This window comes from Pseudophryne corroboree, chromosome 4 (genome assembly GCF_028390025.1).
Source record: "Pseudophryne corroboree isolate aPseCor3 chromosome 4, aPseCor3.hap2, whole genome shotgun sequence".
Taxonomy (NCBI): Eukaryota; Metazoa; Chordata; class Amphibia; order Anura; family Myobatrachidae; genus Pseudophryne; species Pseudophryne corroboree.
In genome coordinates, this window is record NC_086447.1 from 752,635,233 (window position 1) to 752,654,379 (window position 19,147).

At 46.3% G+C, this 19,147-nt stretch overlaps 1 protein-coding gene across 1 annotated transcript; it reads right to left on the bottom strand.

The window, feature by feature from the left end:
• Nucleotides 1–3,747: 3,747 nt before the first annotated feature.
• Nucleotides 3,748–17,693, bottom strand: NAA20 (N-alpha-acetyltransferase 20, NatB catalytic subunit). The gene is made up of 6 exons (XM_063918166.1): nucleotides 17,500–17,693; nucleotides 9,967–9,991; nucleotides 9,083–9,173; nucleotides 7,004–7,139; nucleotides 6,773–6,918; nucleotides 3,748–4,542 (listed from the first exon to the last, which is right to left on the bottom strand). The coding sequence occupies exons 1-6, from the start codon at nucleotides 17,550–17,552 to the stop codon at nucleotides 4,457–4,459; spliced, it is 537 nt and encodes a 178-aa protein (XP_063774236.1). The 5' UTR covers nucleotides 17,553–17,693; the 3' UTR covers nucleotides 3,748–4,456.
• Nucleotides 17,694–19,147: the final 1,454 nt, after the last annotated feature.

The following is a 19,147-nucleotide window of genomic DNA, read 5'->3' on the forward strand; positions in this document are numbered from 1 at the left end:
CATCTCGCATATAAAGAAATGCATCCTTTAACTGCTCTATGGGGGTAATTCCAAGTTGATCGCAGCAGGAATTCTGTTAGCAACTGGGCAAAACCATGTGCACTGCAGGGGAGGCAGATATAACATGTGCAGAGAGAGTTAGATTTGGGTGTGGTGAGTTCAATCTGCAATCTAATTTGCAGTGTAAAAGTAAAGCAGCCAGTATTACCCTGCACAGAAATAAAATAACCCACCCAAATCTAACTCTCTCTGCAAATGTTATATCTGCCACACCTGCAGTGCACATGGTTTTGCCCAACTACTAAAAAATTTCCTGCTGCGATCAACTTGGAATTACCCCCTATAGTCAGTAAAATACTGTCCCTATCCAGGGTATCAATATTTTCAGACAGTGACTCCGACCAAGCCACGCCAGCACTGCACATCCAGGCTGAGGCGATTGCTGGTCTCAGTATAACACCCGTATGTGTGTATATACTTTTTAATGTATTCTCCAGCCTCCTATCAGCTGGATCCTTGAGGGCGGCCGTATCAGGAGACGGTAACGCCACTTGCTTTGATAAGCGTGTGAGCGCCTTATCCACCCTAGGAGGTGTTTCCCAGCGCGCCCTAACCTCTGGCGGGAAAGGGTATAATGCCAATAACTTCTTTGAAATTAGCAGTTTTCTATCTGGGGTAACCCACGCTTCATCACACACTTCATTCAGTTCCTCTGATTCAGGAAAAACTATCGGTAGTTTTTTCACACCCCACATAATACCCCTTTTTGTGGTACTTGCAGTATCAGAGATATGCAAAGCCTCCTTCATTGCCGTGATCATATAACGTGTGGCCCTACTGGAAAATACGTTTGTTTCTTCACCGTCGACACTGGATTCAGTGTCAGTGTCTGTGTCGACCGACTGAGGTAAAGGGCGTTTTACAGCCCCTGACGGTGTCTGAGACGCCTGGACAGGTACTAACTGGTTTGCCGGCTGTCTCATGTCGTCAACCGACTTTTGTAGCGTGCTGACACTATCCCGTAATTCTATAAACAAAGCCATCCATTCTGGTGTCGACTCCCTAGGGGGTGACATCACCATTACAGGCAATTGCTCCGCCTCCACGCCAACATCGTCCTCATACATGTCGACACACACGTACCGACACACAGCAGACACACAGGGAATGCTCTGATAGAAGACAGGACCCCACTAGCCCTTTGGGGAGACAGAGGGAGAGTTTGCCAGCACACACCCAAGCGCTATAAATATATATAGGGACAACCTTAATAAGTGTGTTCCCTTTATAGCAGCTCAAATATTATAAATATCGCCAATAAGTGCCCCCCCTCTCTGTTTTTACCCTGTTTCTGTAGTGCAGTGCAGGGGAGAGTCCTGGGAGCCTTCCTCGCAGCGGAGCTGGGCAGGAAAATGGCGCTGTGTGCGGAGGAGAATAGGCCCCGCCCCCTTTTCGGCGGGCTTCTTCTCCCGTTTTTTTTGGAACCTGGCAGGGGTTAAATACATCCATATAGCCCCAGGGGCTATATGTGATATATTTTAGCCAGAATAGGTATATTACATTGCTGCCCAGGGCGCCCCCCCCAGCGCCCTGCACCCTCAGTGACCGCTGGTGTGAAGTGTGCGGAGAGCAATGGCGCACAGCTGCAGTGCTGTGCGCTACCTCATGAAGACTGAGACGTCTTCTGCCGCCGGTTTCTGGACCTCTTCTCTATTCGGCATCTGCAAGGGGGTCGGCGGCGCGGCTCCGGTGACCCATCCAGGCTGTACCTGTGATCGTCCCTCTGGAGCTAGTGTCCAGTAGCCTAAGAAGCAAATCCATCCTGCACGCAGGTGAGTTCACTTCTTCTCCCCTAAGTCCCTCGTTGCAGTGAGCCTGTTGCCAGCAGGACTCACTGAAAATAAAAAACCTAACAAACTTTTTCTAAGCAGCTCTTTAGGAGAGCCACCTAGATTGCACCCTGCTCGGACGGGCACAAAAACCTAACTGAGGCTTGGAGGAGGGTCATAGGGGGAGGAGCCAGTACACACCACCTAGTGGTCAAACTTTTAAATTTTGTGCCCTGTCTCCTGCGGAGCCGCTATTCCCCATGGTCCTGACGGAGTCCCAGCATCCACTAGGACATCAGAGAAAACAAACAGCCATAGAGGTAGGAGGGCCCTGCTCACAAGTTTACAATCTATGGGAAAGATCTTTCATTCCGTGTCTGTAAACCTCCTCCATCCACCATCAGTGATTGCCAGGAACCTGGGGGTTTATATCGGTCTGCCTTTCTCAACTATGGAGAGGATTTAGCAGCCTCGTACATCACATAGTTAGTGAATGACACAAATCATTAAGTAAAAATATATATAAAGAATGGTTCTAAAAAAAATTGCGACCTATCAGACTTTACCTCTTCATATGCCCTTTTAATGCCTTTTAGACTGACACAATAGCGGCGTCTGTACCTGCAGTGACACATGGCGCAGGGATATTCATAGTGTGCTCGGCGTCAAAAAGGGGGCATGGCCTCATGGCACGAACTCCAGTTTTCTTCAATCTGCGGGTCCCAGAGCTGCTAGATTTCACCCGGAGGCCAGTGTGTGTGCAGTGCCGGCTCTTCCACTGTAACAAGAGCCAGGTGCTGCACGTAATGTTACAGTGCAGAACTTGGCTCCTGTCACCCCTCGTTGGCCTGCACACCCCATAGAGATGCCACTGCCACTCAGGCCCCTTTCAAGCCATCAGACCCTTCCCCTCCCCCTGTTGTGTCATCAATTCCTTCCACATGCCCCTTATGTGCAGTCTCCTCCACATGTCCCTTTTTTGCCACCAGTCCCATCCATGTACCCTTTTTGTGCCACCAGTCCCACCTTCATGACCCTTTTGTGCAACCAGTCCCCTTTCACATACTTCTGCTGTGTCATCGATTCTCACCACATGCCCCCTATTTGCCATTAGTCCCCTCCACATGCCCCTTATTTGCCTCAGTCCCCTCCACATGCCCCTTATTTGCCTGTCTCCTCCACATGCCCCTTATTTGCCTCAGTCTCCTCCACATGCCCCTTATTTGCCTCAGTCCCCTCCAGACGCCCGTTGTCTCATCAATTCCATCCATGTGCCACTTTGCCACCAGTCCACCACAAACCCCTTATTTGCCATCAGTCCTCACCACATGCCCTTTATTTGACATCAGTAGCCTCCACATGCCCCTTAACTGCCATCAGTCCCCTGCACATGGCCCTTTAGAGCCACCATTCTCCTCTATATACCCTTTGTGTCATCATTCCCTTCCACATGCCCCTTTTGTGCCACCATTCCCCTCCACATGCATCTTATGTGAAATCAATCCCCTCCACATGCACCTTTATAAGCAGATTCCTGCAAATAATATCCTGTTGCTTGTAATATTGACCTAGACTAGGTTGAACAGTAACATAGATTATAAGAATTGGTTAGGATGTAGGGTTCGTGGTACCCTTTCTTGTCCAGGGGCCTAAAGTGTTTAGTTACAGCTCTAACAAAATAAATGTACTTGGAACAGGCAGATACTTAAGTGTATTCTGAAGATTAATGTATAAAATAATAGTAATTAAAAGAATGGTTTAAATTGGTCAAGACATAGTGAAGTCAATAAATGTAAAGCACAAAAACCCTTTGGGAGTGACATGTTACCGAAATATATCCAGAAAAAAAAAAGTATCAATGGAATGATTAAACAACTTCCTTCTGCTTATGTATTAAGTAGTATATCGGACCAATGCGTCAACATAAATAATGTAATTGTAGTCTCCAGAACAGCAGCATGTTTTAACTATTGTTTAACACATCAGCTGTATACAGCGTCATTAACTCCTATATATAGGAGCGTATTGCAGGGCATTAAAGATCAGTGCATAACATCTGTAAGCTATATTTACATTATGGTTCTTGGGCAAAGTGGTGTGTATATATGCACACGTGTGCACATATACATACACACAAGTAGTACTTTTTAAATGAAAACTTTCAATGCAAAAATCCAGAAAGACTGTAGAAACGATACAATATAAACAGGACACCCTCTCTCAAAAAAAAAATCACAGACAAAAAACAAATGTTTGGCATTTCTGCAGTCTACATTAAGGTGTACACTTATTAAACCTTCTACAAATGAAGAATGGTGGTGTTACCCATAGCGACTAATCAGATTCTAGCGATCATTTCTCTATTGCATCCTAGAAAACGAAAGACAATCTGAGGTTGGTAAGGCCAACACCATCATTTTCATTTTTAGAAGCTTTAGTAAATCTACATTTACATTAAACAAAATAATTTGCTTGACCATAGTTTAATAGAAATATGTCAAGTAAATACCATAATAAATTAATTTTTCAGTGTTTAGTTTGTAATAAGCACAAAGCGATAACTAAAAGGCATTGCTACAGAATATGTAGATAGTCTTCATTACTTCGCCCAGGAACCACAGCTAAGGTTATTCAATGTCTTCTGGCCGCACAGGATGAGGTAGAGGTATAATGGACTTTTTCTCTGTGTCTCTTGATAGTGCTTTCCTCATATCTAAAAACATAAAAAAAAAAAAAAAAGTTGATTTAATTGTTTTGTTTGTCCATGTTAAGTGCAAACAAACACAAATGAGACATTCAGTTTGAGGACATGTGGAAGAAGTCACAAATATTAGGACAGACCGTGAACCGTCACTGACAATTTCTGAGGAGAGCTACTTTCTGTGGTCTTCATTAGAGATGCAGTTTATTTGCTGGCTGACGGTATCCTGGCGGTCAGGATACAGAGTCCGGAATCCCGACAACCGGCATATGTTTACTTAGTCTACCTTGTATGTCCCCATTTTCTAAATGTCTTTCACACGGTCTGTGGCTGTAAAGCACTGTAGCTACCTTTAAATCAACAATAAGGCAATTCGTACTTTAAGGGTCCATAAATTCCTAGGCTGCTTAAGTGTATTGTTATTTTGCAGCCATGACGACACAAGCCAGGACATTAGTTAAGGGGGTTATTACATTTTTTGATGAAACAGCAAAGGTCCTGGCTCGTGTCATCATGGCTGCACAATACAATAAGCTTGGTCAGCCTAGGAATTTATGGACCCTTGATGTACAAATTGCCTTATTATTATTATTATTGATTTTTAAGCTACAGTGCTGTACAGCCGTTGTGTATTACACACAGTATGTTCCAGTGCAAGGCTTTAATTGTAATAATTCTGTCATCTGATTTATGTTATTAGATGTGTGCAGAGTGGAAAGTTATATGCCGTGTATAATGGAGAATGTGGGATTATACAAGCTAGTATGCACGGTCCACCCTAGTTCTTCAGTCATTTGTACTTGTGATCACTGGTCTTTCTGACTTTGTGGCACTGGTTCTGATAATGTTCTGTGGAATCTTTTTGGGGTTTCCACCAAGAATTCTGTTACTTAACATTTGTCATCTTCAACACATCGAATCTCAGACTGGTATCAAAAATCCAGCTATTGTTCCCGATACTTTTACATTTATGGATAATGCGGGTACTACTGTAGCTCTGTATGTTGTACAATCACTCTACTTCGCAGGGCATTGGAAAAAGATTAATTTGACCTGCAATTCACTAAATGATGAAACTAGTATTAACAGCCCCTCAAGAATGAGTAGATACTTATTGGTTTGTGCTAGAACAGGGTGCTTACCAGGAATGCAGCACACTGGTTAGTATTGTTATTGTGCCGTAGACCATGAAGCTATCTGTTTCATGGGTTTCTTCCAGCTACTCAGGGCTGATAAAATGTATTATGGAATACAGGGGAAATGTATCAAACCTGCTAATGAGTGAAGTTGTCAATAGCAACCTATTAGCTTATAACTTATTTATTAAGCACACTGTATTATTATTACATTTTATTTATAGGGCGCCACAAGTGTTTCGCAGCGCCGTACAAAGGACAGTACAGGGAGACAAAACTTAGCATAACAGTAAATAAATAACAAAAATGGAGTGCAGGTAACAAAGAGCAACACAATTCTCAAAACATCTTAGATGTAAGTAGCGAAGGAGTAATCATTGTACTACTTGGGGCTGGCGGCCATAGATAGAGATGAGCCTTTACCAGCAGGAGAGAAAGCAGGTAAAGATGGTCGCTGAGTGAAATGTGTCAAGAAGAGGGTTTAGACAAGAGGAAAGAAGGCCCTGCTCTGAAGAGCTAACAATCTAGTGGGGAGGGGCAACAGACAGATGACATGAGGTGCAAGCCGGTAGAAGCCTGATGGTGGTATGCGAGCAAAGCATAAAACTATAGTCACAAGCTGATTGGTTGCCACGGACAAATGGTCTACTTTTCCGCTCTTTAGACTCCAATGGAACCAGGACTGAAATAAATGACAAATATGAAATAAATAACAAATATGCCCTATTAAGGGCTGCATAATTGGCTGGCGCTATATAGATATTAATATCCCGACCTTACTTGTATCAGCAATTGATGGTGACAAATATATGGGCTTCACACATTCAAATGTAATACAAAAAAAAAAAAGCAGCCTTACAAAGTAAAAAGTGGTTTTGGAGAAGGGATAAAGCAGTGCTATAAGCGCAAGGTGATAACGCACCAGCCAATCATTATGGGTTTGAAAAACAACAGTTAGGAGCTGACTGGCTGGTGCGTTATCATCTTGCACTTATCACTGCTTTATCACTTCTCAAGGCTCAATACATCTGCCCCACAGTTTGAGAACCACTGACTTAGACATTGGCAATAAGACAAGGACAGGGCAGGACCATGATTATTCTTACCATAGGCATCCTCATCTGGCTCCCCATTGCTGGCTGAGTAATACTCTATCACTGTCCTGTAAACACTGTAACCCAGCTGTTTATACATGTTGACTGCCACCTGATTGGAGACTCTAACAAAAAGATCCACGAAAAATCCTCCTTTCCTGAATACAAGGACAAACGAAGATATGCAGTTAGCACAGAGCACAGGAGAGTATGAGTCACCGTGTTCTATTCCGTAGCGGTCACCTTTCAGAGATCTCTTCCAGAAGTTCCATTAATTTAGCAGCTAGGCCTAGACGCCGGAATTCAGGTGCTACGGAGAGAGCGGTGACGTGTCCATGCCACTCTTCTCTGGCCACTGAGCCTTCAGCTTTCCCCATTACTACAACACAAACATTGGTGAGTTACATGCATTCCATATGGATTTCACAAGTAGCTAATACTGTAGCTTGTGAACATTTCACGAATGACTACTTAAGAAGGAACATGTGGATTCACATACAGAAATTACCTAGAAATAAACTGAGCATTTTGGGAACAAATTATTTCATTTAAACTTTTAACTAGGAGGCAGCTGCAATCAGCGGTACCAATGGGATCGCTCAATAGCCTGGGCTAATTGCACTGCAACAGCCCTCACCACAACCAGCATGGATGGGTGATCCTCAGGATCACCCACACCCTCCTCTAGCTGCTCTTCTTGAAAGACTGAAATCCTGCAAGTGCACTGCAAGGAAAATGATTCATATAGAAAAAAGAAAAAAATAATATATATATATATATATATATATATATATATATATATATATATATATATATATATATATATATATATATATATATATATATATATAAATAAAATTATTATTATTATTTTTTTAATGAAAGAAAAATCAGATAGAACTTTTAAAATAAAACACCCTGGTGAATGATCACATCAAAAACTTACTAATAATTAACATAAGTTAATGAGAGCAGGTAGTAGGTCTACTTAGAGGACTTCTCTTTTAAAGAACTCGTCAATGGATGAACCCTTTATTCACAAAAATCCTAGTTCTTTCTCAAACTGCAGTACATCATTGCTCCAGCATTCACTAGTTTTATACCGCAGAACACACCCCTAATTAATCACTGTAAAAACCACGTGAGAGAAATCACAATTATAAATGTTGTAATCACCACAAACACCAATAAAGTATACAAAAAATATATACACCAAATATAGCATATCCATAATAATCATAAGATATACTCTATATTAAACATTTGCCTATGATAACAAACATGACTGAAGAATGCTTCTGATATGTGTCTGCTAAGTGCTGAGCCATGAATTAATGAGCACTCTGAAATAAACGGTATTTATAACCAGGCTGTACTGATTATACATGCACACAATTCTAAATCAATGCTTTATACCCCTTTTCCACTGCGATCCAGGAAATTGTCGGGTCCAAATACCCGGCAAATTTACAGGTCTCCGTTCTGTGACCCTAGTTGCGAGCAGGGTCTTGTACATCGGACTTGGTGCCGGATAGTCTCCTTTCCTACTGACCAAAATCCTGAGTTTAGAGCGTTCACATATACAAATCCTGGGGTTTTGTATGTCAGTGGAAAAGGGGTATAAGAGAGAAACCATGGGAGAAACGTAGTAAATCTTCTAAAATAGTGGCGACAGCTGGAGCTGTTACACATAGCACCCAGTTCAGACTGTAGCTAGCATTTATCAAGTACAGTGTATAAAATGATAGGCTGAGCTGGGATATGTTTAAGTGACCGCCGGTCACAATACCGATGCAGGGATCCCGGCATCTGAAAATCCAGCCGGTTGTTATGCCGACCAACAGGGACTATTCCCACTCGTGGGTATCCACGACAACCATAGAGTGGGAATAGAACCTGTGGCGAACGCAGCTAGCAAATGAGCCTGCAAGGGGCTTCATCGTGCTTGCCCCCCTCCCCCCACCGGCCATTTAACAGCCGGGATCCCGCCATGGGTATTGTGACCAGCGGTTCCCTAACCAGTTGGTTACTATGGGCAATGTCTCAGACTCTTTAGAAGATTTGATACCTCTCCCCCATGTGTGTACAGGAAATAAGAAATATTTGATCACTGTTGACACACTGAAATACACCGCCCACCCGTAGCACAGTGGCAATGTCTCCAAGAGTAGCAGCACAATTTATTATAATGTCTGTGTTTAACCATCCAGCAGGTATATTTCAACAGCATAGATTATTCAATTTGCTGCGCTGCAAAGTCACTCAGAAGATGAAGCAATAAATAGTGAATGAGAATATTAAGAATGATAAGGAATGACTTACTGTAACCCATGAGTTCTCCCCCTGGAGCCTCTGCAACTATAAAATATTCCGGCCAGTGTGCCAGATACTGCAAGTAGAAAGGGATCCCATACTGGCATCTTTTATTAAGGAAAGACATTAAGGGGTATATTCAACTGAAGTCGAAAGCTGCCGTCTGTCAAAAAGACGTCAGTTTTCGACTTTTTTGGGTCGGAAGGGATTCCGACCTATTCAATATAGCCCCAAATTATTCAACAAGTCGAGGAATTCGACTTGTTGAAAAGCACGTGGATCGGCGGAATAGCTGCCGATTCACGTGCTTCTGTCGAAACTGTTTTGGCCTCCTTTTCGACCATGTCAATCCGACTTTAAAAACAGTCGGATTGAGATGAGGGAGCCGAGGAGGAAGAGAGGGGGCAGACCAGCGGGCAGACGGGGGAGAGCCGCGGGCAGACGGGGGAGAGCAGCGCTACAGCAGCAGCTATAGCAGTGAAGCCTGAGGATGTGTCACAGCCGCCGCTGACAGCAGCGTCCACCCGGCTCCAGCAAGAGAAACCTGCTGGAGCCGGGTGGACACTGCCGTGAGCAGCGGCTGTGACACATCCTCCGGCTACGCTGCTGTAGCTGCTGCTGTAGCGCGGCTCTCCCCCGTCTGCCCGCAGCTCTCCACCGTCTCAGCTCCCGCATCTCAATTCAACTTTTTTTAAAGTCGAATTGAGATGGCATTGAATAGCCCTTGTTGGATCCATTCTGACAAATGAATGTCGGAATGGATCAGACTTCAATTGAATATACCAGTGTGTCAGTAAAATCCCTTACACAACGTTTCACTATCCTGGTCTAGCTTAGTGACCATCATTACATTTAACGATATTATTACTTTTACAAATCTTTAACAAGGATACAGTTTCTGTGAGAGGATCCAAATTTCTGTGATAAAAAACAAAACAAAAAAAACACAAAATGAATTATATTAACTTCCTGAAATAAGAACTAAAACAAACATGTAAGATATTTCTAATATGATGTAATTTCAATGAAGTACTGAGAAAAAGCCAATGGAACAGTATACATTAAACCAAATCAGTAGTATCAAGTACATAGATACTATGAATACGGACTTGGATTTTGCTATACTATCCGGAATCTATTTCCCAAGCTGATAGGCATGTTTGGGCACAGACGGTTTTGTCCCGTCATACGTTTTTGTGGTTCTATTGTCTACATCCTCTAAAATAAGAATTTACTTACCGATAATTCTATTTCTCGTAGTCCGTAGTGGATGCTGGGAACTCCGTAAGGACCATGGGGAATAGCGGCTCCGCAGGAGACTGGGCACAAAAGTAAAGCTTTAGGACTACCTGGTGTGCACTGGCTCCTCCCCCTATGACCCTCCTCCAAGCCTCAGTTAGGATACTGTGCCCGGACGAGCGTACACAATAAGGAAGGATTTTTGAATCCCGGGTAAGACTCATACCAGCCACACCAATCACACCGTACAACTTGTGATCTGAACCCAGTTAACAGCATGATAACAGAGGAGCCTCTGGAAAGATGGCTCACAACAACAATAACCCGATTTAGTTAACAATAACTATGTACAAGTATTGCAGACAATCCGCACTTGGGATGGGCGCCCAGCATCCACTACGGACTACGAGAAATAGAATTATCGGTAAGTAAATTCTTATTTTCTCTGACGTCCTAGTGGATGCTGGGAACTCCGTAAGGACCATGGGGATTATACCAAAGCTCCCAAACGGGCGGGAGAGTGCGGATGACTCTGCAGCACCGAATGAGAGAACTCCAGGTCCTCCTCAGCCAGGGTATCAAATTTGTAGAATTTAGCAAACGTGTTTGCCCCTGACCAAGTAGCTGCTCGGCAAAGTTGTAAAGCCGAGACCCCTCGGGCAGCCGCCCAAGATCAGCCCACCTTCCTTGTAGAATGGGCATTTACAGATTTTGGCTGTGGCAGGCCTGCCACAGAATGTGCAAGCTGAATTGTACTACAAATCCAACGAGCAATAGTCTGCTTCGAAGCAGGAGCACCCAGCTTGTTGGGTGCATACAAGTAAACAGCGAGTCAGATTTTCTGACTCCAGCCGTCCTGGAAACATATTTTCAGGGCCCTGACAACGTCTAGCAACTTGGAGTCCTCCAAGTCCCTAGTAGCCGCAGGCACCACAATAGGTTGGTTCAGGTGAAACGCTGACACCACCTTAGGGAGAAACTGAGGACGAGTCCTCAATTCCGCCCTGTCCGAATGGAAAATCAGACAGGGGCTTTTGCAGGATAAAGCCGCCAATTCTGACACTCGCCTGGCCGAAGCCAGGGCCAACAGCATGGCCACTTTCCATGTGAGATATTTGAAATCCACAGATTTAAGTGGTTCAAACCAATGTGATTTGAGGAACCCCAAAACTACATTGAGATCCCAAGGTGCCACTGGAGGCACAAAAGGAGGCTGTATATGCAGCACCCCCTTGACAAACGTCTGAACTTCAGGAACTGAAGCCAGTTCTTTCTGGAAGAAAATCGACAGGGCCGAAATCTGAACCTTAATGGATCCCAATTTGAGGCCCATAGACACTCCTGTTTGCAGGAAATGCAGGAATCGACCCAGTCGAAATTCCTCCGTTGGGGCATTCCTGGCCTCGCACCACGCAACATATTTTCGCCAAATGCGGTGATAATGCTTTGCGGTTACATCCTTCCTGGCTTTGATCAGGGTAGGGATGACTTCCTCCGGAATGCCTTTTTCCTTCAGGATCCGGCGTTCAACCGCCATGCCGTCAAACGCAGCCGCGGTAAGTCTTGGAACAGACAGGGACCTTGCTGGAGCAGGTCCCTTCTTAGAGGCAGAGGCCACGGGTCCTCTGTGAGCATCTCTTGAAGTTCCGGGTACCAAGTCCTTCTTGGCCAATCCGGAGCCACGAGTATAGTTCTTACTCCTCTCCGTCTTATAATTCTCAGAACCTTGGGTATGAGAGGCAGAGGAGGGAACACATACACTGACTGGTACACCCACGGTGTTACCAGAGCGTCCACAGCTATTGCCTGAGGGTCCCTTGACCTGGCGCAATACCTGTCCAGTTTTTTGTTGAGGCGGGACGCCATCATGTCCACCTTTGGTTTTTCCCAACGGTTTACAATCATGTGGAAGACTTCTGGATGAAGTCCCCACTCTCCCGGGTGGAGGTCGTGCCTGCTGAGGAAGTCTGCTTCCCAGTTGTCCACTCCCGGAATGAACACTGCTGACAGTGCTATCACATGATTTTCCGCCCAGCGAAGAATCCTTGCAGCTTCTGCCATTGCCCTCCTGCTTCTTGTGCCGCCCTGTCTGTTTACGTGGGCGACTGCCGTGATGTTGTCCGACTGGATCAACACCGGCTGACCTTGAAGTAGAGGTCTTGCTGGGCTTAGAGCATTGTAAATGGCCCTTAGCTCCAGGATATTTATGTGAAGTGATGTCTCCAGGCTTGACCACAAGCCCTGGAAATTCCTTCCCTGTGTGACTGCTCCCCAGCCTCGCAGGCTGGCATCGGTGGTCACCAGGACCCAGTCCTGAATGCCGAATCTGCGGCCCTTTAGAAGATGAGCACTCTGCAACCACCACAGGAGAGACACCCTTGTCTTTGGTGACAAGGTTATCCGCTGATGCATCTGAAGATGCGACCCGGACCATTTGTCTAGCAGATCCCACTGGAAAGTTCTTGCGTGGAATCTGCCGAATGGGATTGCTTCGTAGGAAGCCACCATTTTTCCCAGGACCTTTGTGCATTGATGCACTGACACTTGGCCTGGTTTTAGGAGGTTTCTGACTAGTTTGGATAACTCCCTGGCTTTCTCCTCCGGGAGAAACACCTTTTTCTGGACTGTGTCCAGGATCATCCCTAGGAATAGAAGACGTGTCGTCGGGATCAGCTGCGATTTTGGAATATTGAGAATCCAACCGTGCTGCCGCAACACTACCTGAGATAGTGCTACCCCGACTTCCAACTGTTCCCTGGATCTTGCCCTTATCAGGAGATCGTCCAAGTAAGGGATAACTAAAACTCCCTTCCTTCGAAGGAGTATCATCATTTCGGCCATTACCTTGGTAAAGACCCGGGGTGCCGTGGACAATCCAAACGGCAGCGTCTGAAACTGATAGTGACAGTTCTGTACCACAAACCTGAGGTACCCTTGGTGAGAAGGGTAAATTGGGACATGGAGGTAAGCATCCTTGATGTCCAGAGACACCATAAAATCCCCTTCTTCCAGGTTCGCAATCACTGCTCTGAGTGACTCCATCTTGAATTTGAACCTCTGTATGTAAGTGTTCAAGGATTTTAGATTTAAAATCGGTCTCACCGAGCCGTCCGGCTTCGGTACCACAAACAGCGTGGAATAATACCCCTTTCCCTGTTGCAGGAGGGGTACCTTGATTATCACCTGCTGGGAATACAGCTTGTGAATGGCTTCCAATACCGCCTCCCTGTCGGAGGGAGACGTCGGTAAAGCAGACTTTAGGAAACGGCGAGGGGGAGATGTCTCGAATTCCAATTTGTACCCCTGAGATACCACCTGAAGGATCCAGGGGTCCACTTGCGAGTGAGCCCACTGCGCGCTGAAATTCTTGAGACGGGCCCCCACCGTGCCTGAGTCCGCTTGTAAAGCCCCAGCGTCATGCTGAGGACTTGGCAGAGGCGGGAGAGGGCTTCTGTTCCTGGGAACTGGCTGTTTGCTGCAGCCTTTTCCTTCTCCCTCTGCCACGGGGCAGAAAAGAGGAACCTTTTGCCCGCTTGCCCTTATGGGGCCGAAAGGACTGCGCCTGATAATACGGCGTCTTCTTATGTTGAGAGGCTACCTGGGGTAAAAATGTGGATTTCCCAGCAGTTGCCGTGGCTACCAGGTCTGATAGACCTACCCCAAATAACTCCTCCCCTTTATAAGGCAATACTTCCATATGCCTTTTGGAATCCGCATCCCCTGACCACTGTCGTGTCCATAACCCTCTTCTGGCAGAAATGGACAGCGCACTTACTCTTGATGCCAGTCGGCAGATATCCCTCTGTGCATCACGCATATATAGAAATGCATCTTTTAAATGCTCTATAGTCAGTAATATACTGTCCCTGTCTAGGGTATCAATATTGTCCGTCAGGGAATCCGACCAAGCCACCCCAGCACTGCACATCCAGGCTGAGGCGATTGCTGGTCGCAGTATAACTCCCGTGAGAGTGTATATACATTTTAGGATATTTTCCTGCTTTCTGTCAGCAGGTTCCTTAAGGGCGGCCGTCTCAGGAGAGGGTAGTGCCACCTGTTTAGACAAGCGTGTGAGCGCTTTATCCACCCTAGGGGGTGTTTCCCAACGTGCCCTATCCTCTGGCGGGAAAGGGTATGATGCCAATAACCTTTTAGGAATTATCAGTTTTTTATCGGGGGAAACCCACGCTTCATCACACACTTCATTTAATTCCTCCGATGCAGGAAAAACTACAGGCAGTTTTTTCTCACCAAACATAATACCCTTTTTAGTGGTACTTGTATTATCAGAAATATGTAAAACATTTTTCATTGCCTCAATCATGTAACGTGTGGCCCTACTGGAAGTCACATTCGTCTCTTCATCGTCGACACTGGAGTCAGTATCCATGTCGGCGTCTGTGTCTGCCATCTGAGGTAACGGGCGTTTTAGAGCCCCTGATGGCCTTTGAGACGCCTGGACAGGCACAAGCTGAGTAGCCGGCTGTCTCATGTCGTCAACTGTCTTTTGTAAAGAGCTGACACTGTCACGTAATTCCTTCCATAAGCCCATCCACTCAGGTGTCGACTCCCTAGGGGGTGACATCTCTATTACAGGCAAATGCTCCGCCTCCACATCATTTTCCTCCTCAAACATGTCGACACAATCGTACCGACACACCGCACACACACACAGGGAATGCTCTGATAGAGGACAGGACCCCACTAGCCCTTTGGGGAGACAGAGGGAGAGTATGCCAGCACACACCAGAGCGCTATATATACACACAGGTATACCACTATATAATGTGTTTTTCCCTTTATAGCTGCTGATATTATCAAACTGCGCCAAATTAGTGCCCCCCCTCTCTTTTTTACCCTTTTCTGTAGTGCAGGACTGCAGGGGAGAGTCAGGGAGACGTCCTTCCAGCGGAGCTGTGATGGAAAATGGCGCCAGTGTGCTGAGGAGATAGGCTCCGCCCCCTTCTCGGTGGACTTTTCTCCCGCTTTTTGCTGAATTCTGGCAGGGGTTAAAATACATCCATATAGCCCTGGGGGTTATATGTGGTGTATTTTCGCCAGCCAAGGTGTTTATATTGCTGCTCAGGGCGCCCTCCCCTAGCGCCCTGCACCCTCAGTGACCGGAGTGTGAAGTGTGCCTAAGGAGCAATGGCGCACAGCTGCAGTGCTGTGCGCTACCTTGTTGAAGACGGATGTCTTCTGCCGCCGATTTTCCGGACCTCTTCTTGCTTCTGTCTCTGTAAGGGGGCCGGCGGCGCGGCTCTGGGACCGGACTCCGAGGCTGGGCCTGTGTTCGGTCCCTCTGGAGCTAATGGTGTCCAGTAGCCAAGAAGCCCAAGCTGGCTGCAAGCAGGCAGGTTCGCTTCTTCTCCCCTTAGTCCCTCGATGCAGTGAGCCTGTTGCCAGCAGGTCTCACTGAAAATAAGAAACCTAAAACTAACTTTTTCTAAGAAGCTCAGGAGAGCCCCCTAGATTGCACCCTGCTCGGTCGGGCACAAAAATCTAACTGAGGCTTGGAGGAGGGTCATAGGGGGAGGAGCCAGTGCACACCAGGTAGTCCTAAAGCTTTACTTTTGTGCCCAGTCTCCTGCGGAGCCGCTATTCCCCATGGTCCTTACGGAGTTCCCAGCATCCACTAGGACGTCAGAGAAATACTATTTAGACCTTAATAATTCTTTTAAACATGTATTACATAGTGGCAGAAGATAAGCTAACGCATCAATGTAATCATCAATAAGACATACAGGAGGTAAGGGTCAAGGGCACATAGGGGGACAAAATAGCATCAGCTAGAGAAAGGAGGGCACTGGTAAGGTTTGGATACTTGTGGGTCTATTTATGAAGCAGTGAAAAGTGTGGAGAAGTGAGCCAGTGGAGAAGATGCCCATGGCAACCAATCAGCATTGACGTAACATTTATAATTTGCATATTATAAAATTATACAGAGCAGCTGATTGGTTGCCATGGGCAACTACTCCACTGGCTCACTTCTCCACTCTTTTCACCGCTTCATGAATAGACCCCTTATACTTAATATAGTTAGCCATCATTGTTGCACAGCTGTTTTGTGATGGCAAAGACTTGCACTCTATGAAATACTGTGAGTACTATTGTACGAGTTCTTTACATGTTACTGTATTCTGTCGGGTTCAACATAATACCTAGCAAATAGCCTACTTATGGCTTTGCTTGTAGAATAACATATTTGTTACCCACTGAGAAACTACCAGCTAGCTAATTTAGGGTTTTAGCAGGGCTGGGTGTTTTAATTATCTCTACCTGTCTTATGAGATTTGGTGATTATTAGTGAATGCTTTTACAGAAAGCCTCCATTTTTCCTAGGCCGAGCAACAATATTGCGCATTCATTTTATACATTCAATTTGCCATTCATTCAGGTGGTTACTGACCCTGCAGTTTTAAAACACCCTTATTGTATTTCTGGTTTTCACCATGTGTGCTCTACTAGTTGTTTTTTAGGGGATGATCCAGAAGCGAGCGCAAGTGGGCCTGTGTACAGAATCGGTGATCAGAGGTGTCTCTCTGCAGCCAGACTGTCCCTACCCACAATGCCATCAGTGCACATTACCTCTGTGAGATCACCGTTACACTCCTTCTTAGACAAATGAGAAGGCTGAACTGTGTACGACTCTGTTGGTTATGGAGCACGCGCACATTAAAAGCATGTATTGAGTGATTAATAACAGGTGCCAAAACAGAAGTCACCCAGCCAATGTGCTGCTAGCACAGATTGGTGCAGTACAGCTGGATGGGTGCTGTGTGTGACCCCATACTGTTGCACCTAGGGGCTCAAGTTCAGAACATGGGTCCCCTTGGCTGTCCGTTTCACTATCCACACATACATATAATGGGAATAGTGAACTGTGTTATGCCCACGATGGTACACTTTTTAATGTCCTGAAGACGTTTAATGATATTTTGGAGCAGTTTAGCTTTTCTAACTTAAGGGTGGGGGGGGGGGGGGGGACATGATGTGCCTGCAGAAAGTTCGCCAGGCTTGCATCTATCAATTAGGTGACCATATGAAACTCTAGAGTGGCTATTGCCAACGTAATAGCAGCAGGGTGACTATACTGGCAGCCCTCCCCAACATAAGCCTGACCAGCCTAGGGAAGTGCTGCGGGTAAGAGCATAGGAATCAGTCCTGGACCCCGCCCCTGGCCTCACATGTTGTTGAACCGAAACAGATCATCGCAGTTGAAGGCTCGTAACGAGGTCATCCTCTCTGTGTACCGGCAAGAGAACGCCGCCGGCAGGAAGGCACTGGCGGAAGCTGGGCATGAACCGGAAGTGTCGTCATATCACTGGACAAACCCGTGGCAGCCATACTAGCTGCTGGCTGAGGTTGTCATAGAGATGGGCGGGCAGCTGCGGCTGGCTCGGGCTATTTTCTAGAGTACAACTAGAATGTGAGCCTGCCAGTACGGGCGGAGGGATTCCTATTTAATCTGGGGTCAGAGCACGTGCTTCGTGCTCCAAATATCCCCCAGTGGGTAGAGACTAGATCCCCCTCTGTTTCAGTAACTGAAGAGGAACTAGACTATTTAGTATGAGCCTTCTATTTCCTCTTCTGTTTATGTACGTACCTAACACAGTGTCAGCTGCTGGGAGGCGTCAGTAATTGTTCTGCTTTGCGCTGGGCTGTAGTCACATATTCTGCCATTGTGAAGTAACGCGCCCTCGTGTTTTTCTTTTCTTTTTCTCTGACGTCCTAGTGGATGCTGGGAACTCCGTAAGGACCATGGGGAATAGCGGCTCCGCAGGAGACTGGGCACAACTAAAGAAAGCTTTAGGTCACCTGGTGTGCACTGGCTCCTCCCACCATGACCCTCCTCCAAGCCCCAGTTAGATTTTGTGCCCGGCCGAGGTTGGATGCACACTAGGGGCTCTCCTGAGCTTCTAGAAAGAAAGTATAGAATTAGGTTTTTTATTTTCAGTGAGACCTGCTGGCAACAGGCTCACTGCAGCGAGGGACTAAGGGGAGAAGAAGCGAACCTGCCTGCTTGCAGCCAGCTTGGGCTTCTTAGGCTACTGGACACCATTAGCTCCAGAGGGATCGACCGCAGGCCCAGCCTTGGTGTTCGGTCCCAGAGCCGCGCCGCCGTCCCCCTTACAGAGCCAGAAGCAAGAAGAGGTCCGGAAAATCGGCGGCAGAAGACATCAGTCTTCACCAAGGTAGCGCACAGCACTGCAGCTGTGCGCCATTGCTCCTCATACACACTTCACACTCCGGTCATATATACACACTTATATATACACACTTCACACTCCGGTCATATATAGCCCCAGAGGCTATATATGTGGTAAATACCCCTGCCAGAATCCAGAAAAAAGCGGGAGAAAAGTCAGCGAAAAAGGGGCGGAGCTATCTCCCTCAGACACACTGGCGCCATTTTCTCTTCACAGTGCAGCTGGAAGAAAGCTCCCCAGGCTCTCCCCTGTAGTTTTCAGGCTCAAAGGGTTAAAAAGAGAGGGGGGGCACTAAATTTAGGCGCAATATTATTTCTCTATCGTCCTAGTGGATGCTGGGGTTCCTGAAAGGACCATGGGGGATAGCGGCTCCGCAGGAGACAGGGCACAAAAAGTAAAGCTTTAGGATCAGGTGGTGTGCACTGGCTCCTCCCCCTATGACCCTCCTCCAAGCCAGTTAGATTTTTGTGCCCGGCCGAGAAGGGTGCAATCTAGGTGGCTCTCCTAAAGAGCTGCTTAGGAAAGTTTAGCTTAGGTTTTTTATTTTACAGTGAGTCCTGCTGGCAACAGGATCACTGCAACGAGGGACTTAGGGGAGAAGAAGTGAACTCACCTGCGTGCAGGA

Excerpts from the sequence above, each read along its gene's own strand:
- NAA20 (XM_063918166.1), bottom strand. The coding sequence starts at position 17,552 with ATGACCTCGTTACGAGCCTTCAACTGCGATGATCTGTTTCGGTTCAAC. Across the intron at positions 9,992-17,499 it reads CTGTTTCGGTTCAACAACAT|AAATTTGGATCCTCTCACAG; the intron begins GTGAGGCCAGGG and ends TTTTTATCACAG. Across the intron at positions 4,543-6,772 it reads GCCAGATGAGGATGCCTATG|ATATGAGGAAAGCACTATCA; the intron begins GTAAGAATAATC and ends TTATGTTTTTAG.